The 13,678-nt window shown below is 32.9% G+C and overlaps 1 protein-coding gene across 1 annotated transcript; it reads left to right on the forward strand.

The window, feature by feature from the left end:
• The first annotated feature begins 1,000 nt into the window (after positions 1 to 1,000).
• LOC100248396 (uncharacterized) lies at positions 1,001 to 9,626 on the forward strand. Its single transcript, XM_002269444.5, has 11 exons — positions 1,001 to 1,997; positions 2,094 to 2,161; positions 2,647 to 2,729; positions 4,261 to 4,360; positions 4,560 to 4,645; positions 5,204 to 5,286; positions 5,758 to 5,885; positions 5,970 to 6,071; positions 6,518 to 6,811; positions 6,898 to 7,020; positions 8,954 to 9,626. The coding sequence occupies exons 1-11, from the start codon at positions 1,319 to 1,321 to the stop codon at positions 9,335 to 9,337; spliced, it is 2,130 nt and encodes a 709-aa protein (XP_002269480.2). The 5' UTR covers positions 1,001 to 1,318; the 3' UTR covers positions 9,338 to 9,626.
• Positions 9,627 to 13,678: the final 4,052 nt, after the last annotated feature.

Consider the following 13,678-nt stretch of genomic DNA (forward strand, 5'->3'; position numbering starts at 1 on the left):
AAATATTAAAAGAGTTTTCTAAAATTACTCGCAAGCGGACTCTTAATAATTATAAAATTGTTTTTCATTCTTTCTAACAAAAAGAAGTATTTTCAAAAAATGTTTTTAAATTGTTTTTTGTTAATTTTTGAGTGGTGTTTTAAAAAATGGTAATATAAACATGTAAAATGATTAAAAATAAAGTACTAAATATAAAAATTATTTTTAAAACATATTTGAAAATATTAAAAACAATTTAAAACATTTCAGATTCTCAAATAAACTTTTATTTAACAAAATATTATAGAATAAATTTCAAAAAATTGTTCTAAAAAACTTTATTTCCAAAGACTGGTACACAACATGACCTAAATATTTTTTTAAAAGTATTTTTAAGGATATATATTGATATTGTTAAAATTTTATTAAAGCCTTGTTTATTTTTATATTGAAGGAAGTGGAAATAGAAATAATCATTGTGATTGAATTCTATGGTATGGAAATTTATTCCATCAATATTATATAAAAATTTATAATTTTATTTTATTAATTTTTAATAATAAATTTCCCAAATTAAAATTACTTCTAATTCAACCTCTTCTACTTTTAAATATAAAATTAAGCCTAATTTCAAAGGCATAAAAATATTTTATGATATTTTATTACATTAAAAAAAATTAAAATCAATTTTTAGCAATTTTATTTCTAATTAATTTGGTAATGGAAAAACTGATCATAAAATCCATAATCTACTCTAGGAAATTTCTCCCTTGATAAAATACAATTTGTTGAAATTTAAATATTAATTCTAAAATTTTCCTCCCTCAAATAGAATAAGAGGAAAATAAATACTTAAAAATGAAAATGAATGGTATTATAATATTATAATAAATTAATTTAAATCACTAAATAAATTTAATTTAATTAAATAATTTTTATAAGTAAGTGATAAGTTTTAAGTTAATAATTTAAATTTAAATTTAAATTCAAGTCAATTTGTGTTATTAGTTATAACAAACTCATAAATTTCAAAAGAGCAGGAGAAAAAAAGAAGAAGAAGATTAAAACGACATTGCAAGCGTCGTTTTGGCTTGATAGGAGAAAGGATATCTTGCCGAAGAGGGAGAAGACGACGAGTACGACCCCTCGGCTCGCGGCTCAAGACTGGCTGGCTCCATCAACTCTTCCTTTGAACTGCGCTTCCAACACTCCATCTCTCTCTTGACGGCCCTCCCGTTTTCTTTTTTCCCCAAATAAAATCTGTGGTGTGATACTTGGATTTTTTTTTTTAAGTTTTCTGTATAATTGGCTTATGCTTTTGGCAACAGAATAACCTACTATGTTGAGAAATTTAATGGGGTCAAAGATGGTGAAACGAAAGAAGGCTGCAAAGAGAAGTTCGAAAACTGGGTTTGAGAGTTTTCTTGAAATGGATATGCAGAAAGATATTTCTGCCCAAGAAGATTTGGAATTGGAAAGAAAATTAGCCAAGAAACTTAGGGTTAAAAATGGGAAATTAGGGGGAGAGGATGATGATGTCAACTTTTTATTTGAAGGTATCCCATCTGTTATTGGTTCTTTAGGAGAAGAAGGAATCACAGAGGCGGATGAATTTTCTGTCAAAAGCTCTGCGAAAAGCTCTTTGGGTAAGAAACGTAAGAAGAGAAAGCTATTGGAGCAAGGGTTGGAGGGTGGCACTGCAGTTGGAGACTTGAATCGTGTGGAAACCGATGGTGAGGATTTAGCATTGGAAGAAGCCCCTGCCAAGGTGCGGTCGAGAAAGAAACATAAGAAGAAGAAAGAGTTGTTGGAGCAAGACCATGAAGGTAGGATGGGAACCGAGGCGGCAGTTGAGGGATTGGAGCCTGTGGAAACTGCTGCAACAGAGACTATATTAGAAGAAGCTCCTGCAAAGGCAACTGCATTGGAGGGTAGTGTAAAATACATAGCTCCTCATTTGAGATCTCGTGCAGGAAATGAATTAGGAGAGTATCATCAAATTCGAAGACAGATACGAGGTATGGAAAAATTGGTCTTTGAATCAAATTTTTGCAATTTATAGATATTGTGATCGATAAACTTGAATTGCTTGCTAAAACTCAGACTTGTTCCAGGTCTTTTGAATAGGCTGTCCGAATCCAATGTGGAGTCAATTGCAGGGGAAATGTCCACAATTTTTCATGTATGTTATTCCTTCCTGTTTCGTTTTATTTGAATATTTGGCCTTTGTGTCTGGATATTCACAACCCATTTGTTTATTGGTTTCAGTCATAGTATAACATAAAAAACTTCTATTTTTTGACTTTGTGCCTGAAATCTGAGAACACAACATTGTACAACTACACATAGGATGCGACCATTTTTATGCTGACTGTTTTGTAAATGTGATTAGTTATGTTTAATCATTCTAAATGTGATATTTTGAGATTTTTTTTTTCATGGTGTATAGTTAAATACTTGCCTTTGAGACCAGGGAAGTGGAGTAACGTTTCCCAACATATGACAGATAATCAGTTACTATTAAGTCAGATGTTTAATGCCTTAATTATGCGGAACATATTGAACCTATATATTCAATTTTTTTGGGATTAGCATAGCATAGTTTTTTTGTCAAGATCAATAGAAATATTATTATCACTTCCATAATCAAAATTTACCCCTTTGCAGTCTGCTGGTCGCCGTGTTGGCTCCCAGATTATCAGTGAGGAGGTTTTGGCATCATGTTCTGGAGGTCCTCGTGGAAATGAACAGTTAAGAGTTGATTATTTCTCACTTCTTGTTTCTCTTTTCCATCTTTATCAATGTTGCATCTAACTAACTAAAAGACTTGATAATTGTAAGTTGGATCTAAATTGTGGAAGATTTTTATTTCTTCTTCTCACATTATGTTTCCTTATTATCTCTGTGTTTTGAAGTTGAACTTCTTCCTTGCATAAATTTCATCTATTCACTTATTTTTCCATGTTGGGAACAATTTTCTTGAGCAGCATTATAATTTATAATGTGTCTGACTCACTACAGAAAGTGTATATTGATTTCTTGAGTTCTAAATTGAAAAAAGTTACTACTACTGGGAAGACATTTTCTGACATGGTGAGGCTTGAAAAAGTCTTGGTTGACTGGAATTTAAAATTGATTTATGTTTTTCATCACATTGATTTTGGTTCCTGGAATCAAAGAAATTCTATAATGACATTCTTCAGAGAAAGAGAGATTTCAGAATTCTTTCAGTAATAATATATCCTTTTCAAGGAAACAGACACATCCTTAAGGAAGTATAAGTCTTCACCTGTGTTTAGTGGAAGAATGAATCATGAACACTGTTGTTTTGGTTTCACATTTCAAGAGGATACCCTCAATGCCTTTTTGATATTTTTTCTTCTTTTTTGGATTGGTATAGGTCCATTATTGTAGCCTTCTCATGTAGGCTGCTTTGTCTTTTCTTTTCCTCTCTTTTCTTCTCCTTCTCTTTGCTACTGTTTTTCCATGGAATATAAGCAGCAAAAAATGGTTCATTTTCAATCTCAGGTTTCTTAAACTGTTTAAATTGTCAATTGGTCTCTTCTGGAATCCCCCCATACCTCCCACAACATCCTCCACCACCCAACCTTTTTTTTATTTGAAGTTGTGAGCCTAGAGAAACAAACCTGGTCCACCTGGCAGTAGCAGCATCAAAGAAATGAAGAATTTGTCTATAATTATGGTGATATGGATTTTAGCATTTGGAGCCTTGCACTTATCAAAGAAAAAAAAAGCATTTGGAGCCTTGCAAATGGTGGCAATTTCTACTTAAAATTTTGTTTTGACATTGTTCAAGGAATTGTCTGACTCACTGTCCTCCTTCTAGGTTGAGATAATTTGCAACCATTTGCTTCTTCTAAAAGCACACTACACATTGAGCGAAAATCCTTTTTCTGAGTCAACATGTTGGAGACTTCTTGAAGAATGAGTCTCTGTTTCATCATCTTTATGATTTGGTTAGGTTGGGGAATCAATTTCATCCTTTGCCATGTGGGCTATAGGGATATGATTTTCTTGGCATCATAGAGTTGAATTTGGTTTGTCTTCTTGGTATCTTGAATTGCATATGCTTCACATTACACCACTATTTGCGTATATAGAGGCTGGTTGTTATTTTTATAACATCATGCTAGTTTATAATTTAGTCATGCTTGTGGTGTCATACTATCCAATTTTAACCAGGGTCCTTTTCTTCTTTCCTGTTTTTCCTTTGGTTTTATTTTGAACTTACCTTTCTTTTTTCTGTATTTCTTTGTGAAGGTATGCTGCTGTTTTTGCAGCTTTTGTTGCAGGCATGGCTTGCTTGGTTGGGATTGACTTCAGTGCAAAGCTTCTTGCTTCCCTTGCTAAATCTTTTGAGGTTTATCTCTCCAACCTGGCCAAGAATTTTTTCATTTAGTCCTGGAAGAGACATTTTTAGCTGATAAATTGAAGTGATCTATAGTATCTAGGCATTTGCATTATAACTTCAGTTGGCTTGTAGCATGTGTTAATTAGAGCTTTTGAATATTTTAGTTGTGAATCACGGCAACTTCAACAATTTTTGTTTTCTGCATCAGGATGAGTACATTAAAGAAGACAACCTTTCATTGCGAAATCTGACTCTTCTACTCGCCTATTTGTACATATTTGATGTTTTTGCAAGGTGAGAAACCTACACAATTCTGGATGCTAGACTTTTCTCAAAACTAATATTGAGCAAAATAAGAAAATTGCAGGACAGTACTCCAGATATAGATTCCATTGCTACCTGTTAGAATGTGTTTGCAGATTAGATCATCTTTTTTGACATGGTTAAATTTGTGCCTATTGAAACTCTTCACTGCATGCTAACAGATATAGTGATGCTGTTAAAATAGAAATTAGTTGGGGTATGTCTCCTTGCCCAAAGTCACTGGAACTGTTAGCCTCATGGTGGTCCCCTCTCTCAATGCAAATGAAACCCGGTATCATTTTACTGAAAAAGCAAGGGATATTTTAGCAGTACAATTATCTCCTTTATTACTGAAATGACTGCAGAAATCCTCTCTAGCATGATGATTGCCACAACTATAGCTGATCTTGGACCTTCCCTTGCTAGCTAGACCAGTTGTTATGAGTGTTGGATTATGTATTTTCCCTAGAATGGTATATGCTTTAAATTGGTCTCTGTATGTTTCAGCAATCCCATGTTAAAAACAGTGATTTGTTTGATGCTTTTCAGTGATTTGATATATGACTTTCTGATCATTCGGAGCAAGCAGCTGCTGGAGATTGATGTGTCTACTATCTTGACAATTCTACAATGTAAGCTTGTTATGATTGTTTTCATTCCCCCCCCCTCTCTCTCTCTGGACCCTTTTTTTTTTTCTTATTTATTTATTTATTTTGATTTTGGACAATAATGGGGTTGATCCCACATTGGTGACACAAATTTTGGAGATTTTACCAGTAGGTTTGCTGGCATCTTCCATATTTTAGCTTTTGTGTTTATGAATTTTTGTCATGTGTTTTAAGTATTAAACTTAGCTGGTTATTCATGAAGCTACCTATGACAAAGGAATGCGCTTTAAACAATTTTGACTTTTTTTAGTTACCTTTTTTCTTGTTCTTGCAGTGGTTGACACATTATTTTGGTATTTACACTATAAGAACTTTATTTTGCACATCAGGCTCTTAAACCAGCATGTAACTCAACTACCAACATATAAGAATATAAAAGATAATGAGGGTTGCAAACCAACCAGTCATGGCTAACATGAGCGGTAAACTGAACAGGTTGTGGAATGAAACTAAGGCGTGATGATCCTGCAGCCATGAAGGATTTTATTCAGAGTGTGCAGAATAGGGTGAATGAGTTAAAGGCTGCCTCTGGAGATGGCGAGTCAAATATAAACAACAAAAGAGTATGCTTTGTATAAAATTTTATTCAGAAACTCCTCTGATTTTTATATGCTTCTTTACAATTGTTTCCTTGGCAATCCTTGCAGATGGAGTTCATGCTTGAAACCATATGCGATATAAAAAACAACAAGAAGAGAACTAAAGAGGAAACCGTACAACATACACGGATAAATAAATGGCTACAGAAGGTATTGCTAGTCATTGTTAATTGTTTGTTGACCGTTTTTCAACTCTTTCCTTTTGTAGCAGATGCATTGCTTGAACCTATCACCCCACCCCATGGTCTGAAGAGACCCCACCAATCAATAGGTACTTTATGGGGAGGTGCACCACCATTATGGGAAGTCACGCTTCTGACCTGCACTTAAGCACAGCTCTTTGCACCAGCTGTGCTTGGGCCTAGAGCTCATTGGTGGACCTTTTACTTACAGTTTATTTGTCTTATTTCTAATGGGTGATATATTTCAGCTCAGTCAGCTTAACTCTTGATAGTTTGCTCTGAAACAATGAGGTTGGCTTATAACAATAGTTAGCTGTGAGAATAAAATGAGGGAGCACATCATGTGAGGCTTGTCATCATATTGTCAGTAGTACAGTCAAGAGTTATTTATAGCACTTGATACTTTATTTGCAGTTAAGAGTAGAAGATATTTTAATCAGAGGGCTCAAATGGAGCAAGCTACTTGATCCTAACAAGAAGGGCCAGTGGTGGTTGTCCGGGAATATGACTTCCCCAACAGACAATGCTGAAGAGGTTGCCACCAAAATTGACAAGGAGGTTCTGGAAGCACAGAAAATGCTGCAGCTTGCTGCTTCACAAAGGATGAACACAGATGCCAGAAGGGCAATCTTTTGTATAATAATGAGTGGAGAAGACTACCTTGATGCATTTGAGAAGCTTCTGAGGTTGGCTTTGGCTGGGAGGCAGGTGCTAATGGTTTCTTTCATTATTAATTTTTTTTTTTTTTTGTTTTGTTCTTCCATTTCGTGATACTTACTCGTGTGTATTTACAGGATAGAGAGATCATGCGAGTTCTTCTAGAATGCTGTTTACGAGAGAAAGCATTTAACAAATATTACACTGTTCTGGCTTTGAAATTATGTGAACATGACAAAAACCAGAAGTTTACTTTGCAGGTACTCCATTTGACTATAAGTAAGCAGACAATAGATTGGAGAAAAAATGGAATAATCTAGAAAATACACTTCAGTGGCAAAAGTGCTGCATTCTTCATAAACATACACAAATACACACACTAATTGCATTTTGTTGAGAGAAGGAATTTGTTTGTACACAATCCAAACTGAAAAAGTAAAGGTGTTCTAATCTTAGGAGATAAAATTAGTGACTGAGATGAGAATACTCATGTTTCCTCCCCTAGTGTATAGAGCATTTTTAGTTTGTATGCATTGCCTTTTTTGTCTATAGTAGTTTTGGCTTTATGTGGAGCAGTATTGGTATCTACTTTCTGATCAGCTAATGTGTATCTTAGAAGGATTGCCAATCCTTTGTATTTAATGAAGATGTTTGTTTCTAATTAAAACAGAAAATATTTATTCAGTTGATTGCAAAAGAAATGAAGGACAAAAAGGAAAAGGAAGAAAAAGAATATATGGCCTTCAATCTCATTAGCCTTACGCCTCCTAATGCTCTAGTTTGTGGTTTAACAACTATGTCAAAACCATATTGATTTGTGGAACTGAAATTCATGATTGGACCATATCATCTTTTCTGATGTAGTTGTCCATTTTCAGTTCAGGTTTGTGTACTTTTCCTATAAAATAGATGTACTCCTGTGCATTTTTGCATTTTAAAATAAAATTAGCTTTTATCTGAAAAAGGGGAAAAAAATAGAAAATCACTAGTCTTGCACCTATATCTAATGATCTGGAAGTTAATTATGCCCAATTGTGTATGCAATTTCTGGGGTCAAATTTTGGTTTTTGTTTGTAATTTGGAGCTTCTTGTACATTTGCATCATAATTAAATAGCTTGGATTTTGCTGACCTCAACTCGCATGAAAGTGAATTTTCCTCTAGTTCCAATCAAAAGTATGCTAGCCCTGCAATAAAGAATCAAGTCCAAGTCCCATTTAGTACCTTAGGTGTAAAAGAAATGACCTTGATTTGATCATTTCATCCATTGAAATCCCATTGATTTAATCATTTTTTGAGTGATCAGAATACTTTTGGAAGGGATTAGAAGAAAAATGGGGATATCGATTGAAGTAATCTGATCCATACAATCTTTTATAGTGTAGGGCTTTTAGTAAGAGCATTATATATAGTGGGTTATATTCCTTTTGCTGCTGATATGAGTTAACTTTAATGCAAACCTGTAGGAAACTGGAGGATTGCTGGACTTGCAGCAAGACAACCTTATTGTTGATGCAACCTTATAGTTAACTTTAATGCTTTCTGTTCCTTGCATTCAATCTAGTTCTAGTTGATGACCTTATGCACAATAGAAGCATTCCTCTATGTTATTTATGTGTAGAAGCATTCCATAATTTTAATGGGAAAGTGAACTTAGAATGAAATGGTAAAAAGGGGATCTCATACCTGACTGGAATTAGTCATACTTGAGGCTTTCTAACCCAAAAGGACACCACACCGGTTTCTGTCTACCTTCCTACCTTGCTCAGCAGTAGGGAACTGCCCTTCTAATACCGGAAATGCATCTTTTATCGGTTCTCGCAGGATTGCATAGAAGGGGAAATAAGTATATTTCTCAACAATGTAGAGCCTACTAGAGTAATTTTAAGGCATGTTTCAAGGTACAAGCTGGATTTCTTTTATGCAGTTGACATTGCATAGTACACTGTATTATTGACCTACTAAACTGAGAAAAAACTTACCAAATGTTGTTATCCCTAAAATTTCTCATATACGTTTTCTGTTCCTGCTCTTCACATCCAAAAATCAAATTGATAAGCCACTTCTGAAATACAAAACCATGTCTCTAACCCGAATATTTGCATGTATTCATTCAAATAGATGTTGCAACTGCTAAGCTCATGTAATTTGGTTATAACTCATTATTTCCCTTTCCTCTGGTGCAATTTGACAGTATTGCCTCTGGGACCATTTCAAAGAACTGGATTCAATGGAGCTGCTCAGATCAATGCACCTAGCAAAATTCATTGCAGAGATGCTTACATCCTTCACACTCTCACTGTCAGTCTTGAAGACAGTCGACCTGAGCGACTCCCTTCAGCTAACCCCAAGAAGGATCATGCACTTCCGGATGCTATTTGAGGCCATATTCGAGAAGCCAGACAAGCTTGTGTGGAACGTCTTCACGCGCATAGCCGTCGCTCCTGAGCTCGAAACCCTTCGAAATGGCATCCTGTTTTTCATCAGGGAGTATGTCGCCAGCACCAACCAAGCTGCTGCTAAGAAGTTCAGAGTTGCAAAGAAGGCTCTCAATAATCTGGAAGGAGTTCTCATGTGAGTCTGATACTGACATTTTTGTCGCTAAATTTTTTGTAGTTCACAGCCAATTCGTCAATTTAATTTCTGGGTTTAGCGGGTAACGACTGGATTCTCTTAGGCTGCAGTTGTTAATCAAAAACTGATCAGGCGATAAGAACTTTTCGTTGGATTATGCTCATGCTTAACTTTAATTTTTTTTTTGGGGAAAATGTTTGAAGTTATGTGGGTAACATTATTGGTGAGAAGTGATATGATTATAACATTGTTAGTGAGAACAGGGAATGAATTTTGGTTTGTGGTTTCTTCAAGCCAGGGTATAAGAAATAATAAAGGTATAAGAAAATTGAATTTAACTTGGGAAAATAGCCAAATAATTCTTATATTTTTTTTTAATTTTTAAAACTAATTCTAATTAATATTTATTCTAGCAATTTTATGTTTTGTAAAAAAAAATATGTTCTGAAATGTATTTTATTAAACATATTTTCAAATCACTAAAATTCAAAAAGTTCTTTATTTTTATTTTCTAACAACTTGTACTAAGCTAACGTGTCAATAAAAATTATTTAAACACTTACGAATTTTCAAATTCATAAAAATTAAATTTTATTTTTCAATTTTTTACTCATTTAATTTATCCTTGGTTTTTCTTTCTTTACTTTACTATCTTCTTTCATTTTCTAATTTCACCCTAAAGTTGCCCATAAAAAGCACCACCCCAGCTTATAACGTATGTAATTTTTTTAAATAACAAAATGGTACATTATATTATTTAAAATAGTTTTTATTATTTTTTAAAAACTACATTAAATTTATTCCATGGGAATATGAACATCCACATGAGTAAAGCCAGGGGCCGAGGCACCATGCCATTCTTTGGTCATCCATAGATTCTCATAAGAATTTGTAACACTTTCCTTTGAATGACCAACATATCAATGGAATATGTCTTGTTAAAACTTTATTAAAAATGATTTTATGGGAAAAATCTTAGTGAAGAAAAAAAGTATAATATTCCTTTAGTGTTCTTAAATTGCTAAAATTACTTTGTTAGAAACCTTACCGTAAAACCTAATGGAACAAAATCTAGATTAGGGAAAAAAATATATAGAGTATTAACATCCTCAGTTATTGTGGATATGATTATACTTTTTCCAATACTTTAGTTTTAAGATCTTTGAATCTTTGAATTCTAATATTATGTATGACATTCTTGAATGTTGTACTAGATAGAAATTTTTTGAAGAAGTTTGTTATATTATCACTTAATTTTATTTGTTAAACATAGATTTCATCATTTTTTTTGAAGCCCCTTATGTATAAAAGATTTTTGATGAAATATGTTTGGTTTGATCACCTTTAATATATCTTCTTTTATTTTGTGCAATATATGTAATATTGTTAAATTGTCTTTCATGGAGGATAATTTATATGACTGTTAAATATGTTGGATAATAGATTTTAATCACATACATTTACTACTTGTCTCATGAATCTCTGGTTTTTTTTGGATAATTTGAGGAAGTGACCACCATTGTTTGCTTGGACTTTCCTTATGATATCACAATATTACCATAAGTAAATAAATATCTTGTGGGAGATCAAACTTTATGTGTAAGGATGTAAAAGATATTCAACATTTGCATATCCCAAGAAACCATGGTTTTGAATTTTTAAAATAAAATAATGCTTGTTAGTTGTTTCATGAAAATATCATGGTATATATTTAACTCCATTCTAATGCTTAAATTTAACTAGCAAAATTTATATTTTGCTACTAAATTGATAAAGAAAGCTATATTTGGTTATGCACAATCTACAAAATAAATCAATGCACCCATTGCATTCAGATATGATACTTTTTGACCAAGCATTTCATGACTATCTTCGTTGGGATGAAATGAGTTCTTGTTTACTTTAAGTGAATGAACAACCATAGGAGAATTAAATGAGTATGATTTATTCATATAAAAGTGCTTTAAGACTTTCTCTATATATGTCGATTGATAAAACAACACACCACTTCGAAAATACTCAATTCGCAAGTTAAGGCAAAATTTTGTTTTTTCAAAATCTTTGAGTTCAAATTTTTTTTCTTTTCATAGTTAGCTATTCTTGTGAGCATTTTAGAAGTATCAGTAATTCAAATTATTTATATATACTATAACAATTTAAAATACAGTTTTTAAATTCTCAATGAAGATGCATAGGTAGTGTGGTTATTTACATATGCTTCTTTAACAAAATTCACGAAGGCAATGGTACTATTGTTGGAATTTGATATATTTTTGGCTTTACGGTGTATGTATTTAAGATCCTAAACATAACAAAAGTAATAAAAATAAAAACTTTGGCTTTATAGGGTGTGTTATAAATCATACTTAAGGTTTGATTGTTCACAAACCTAAATCCTTTCACAGATAAAAACTTGGTGGTCCTTTGCCCAATAGCTCTTTCTTAGATCCATGACACTTGTGTAGTGTGGCTACACACCTTGAGAGGAAGAGAGATGAAGGCTATGGTTGTTTTTCCAAAAGAAAGGACTGAGTGGGTTGACTAATCGTAGGCCCTTAAGAGCTTCATATTGTTGGGATAAAACCCTTAAATACATAACATGATGTAACAAAATATAAATTATTACTAAATTTATTGATTATGATTATAGTTCCCTTTTTCAATCCTTATTTTCATTAATTGTTATATAAACATTCATACCCCTATAACTTGAATTATACATGACTTGAGTTGATTAGAAGTTGCACAAAAGATCCAAGTCATGAGTTCCTTACAAGATGATCAGTAGTTTACACTTAGTTCATGGATTTGATAATCCATTAATGACTATAGCGCATTAACTTCTAATTGGAGGGACGACTTATCTTAGTCATCAAGATGGTTTTCCCATGATGATTACATTAATGTGTATGGTTACATATTTGAGAGGACCTATGGTGAATTATAACATTAGCTACTAGGTACTCATGATTCATCAAACTACTATACTATATAGACTTTGATCCTTGAGAGAATTGAAGTCATCAATGGCTATGACCTATGAGTGAGATCCTAAGATGATCATATATTCCCTAGGAGTTGGGTCATTATTGATGGAGGCTAATGACAACAAGTATTTTCAATAGAGGCACCATGATATCCCATGAGTTTGAGATAATGTATCTCCTTGGGTAATCGTAAGGATACATGATCATGAAAATTATGGATATAATGTCAAGATAAAACCCTTGAAAGTATGACATGATGTAACATATATGAATTTATTATTTATTTAATAAGATTTTGGTTTCCCATTTCTATTTATCTTATTCCATGCATTATATTTTATGATCATTATAACTTGATATCTTTTGCATTGTATGTGATTTACGTGCATTAGGAGTTGTACAAAAGATTTAAGTCATGAGTTTTTTTTGCAAGTAGATGATTCGTTCATAACTGATTCATGGACTTGGGCAATCCATTTGAGGTTGCAGTTGGGATGAGTTTCCCATGGTGAGTGTACTAATGTGTATGATTACACATTGGATAAGATCTGCGATGAATTATAACATAATGCTATCGTGATCTGCATTTTTCACGTGCGTTCCCACTCAATGGCAAGACTCATTTTTATTGGTGAAAAATTAGTTTTGGAAAAGTCGGAGTAGTCACTTATTTTATTTTATTTTAAAAGGGAAAATAAAACAAGAAAGAAAACCTTAAAGAAGTGACTCCATAGTTTTTGGAAAAACGTGTCTTTGAAAAACCTGAGTCTAGGTCTGAGGATCAGGTTACCTATTGGGAAGGTACCTTTAAAAGGTAGCACCCTTCTAAGCCTTACAAAAGTATCTACTGACTAAGTTGAGGGAAATGTGACAATTAATTGGTTGATTATAGATACCTAGGTAGACTAGGTGATTTAAAAAATAACATGACAAACAAGAAAACCAATCATAATCATAAAAAAGATTTAGGGTGTGTACTTGGACTGCTTCTTGAACGCTATCACAAGACATCAATGGTTAGTTTGGAAAATAAGTCACACAACATGTATTTTACCTTAGTGTCTTAATCAAACATGGCAAACTAAACAAACAATAAAAAAAATATGTTGAATAGGTTGAGAATCGCATACGAAGCAATACATAATGATCATATATAAAACAATACATAATTTATGGAATTAAGATACGAAGGTAAGAAGCATACTTGAATAGTATATGTAACTTGTAACGTGCTTCCACAAGACATGATGGGTTAGATAATAAATAATAAAATAAAGAAATCCTAGCATGCTTGTTATCTAATCAGCATAGCAAAAATGAACAAAGTATACGAAATCATCAATTATCACATACATCTT

The sequence above is a fragment of the Vitis vinifera genome, chromosome 8 (genome assembly GCF_030704535.1).
Source record: "Vitis vinifera cultivar Pinot Noir 40024 chromosome 8, ASM3070453v1".
Taxonomy (NCBI): domain Eukaryota; kingdom Viridiplantae; phylum Streptophyta; class Magnoliopsida; order Vitales; family Vitaceae; genus Vitis; species Vitis vinifera.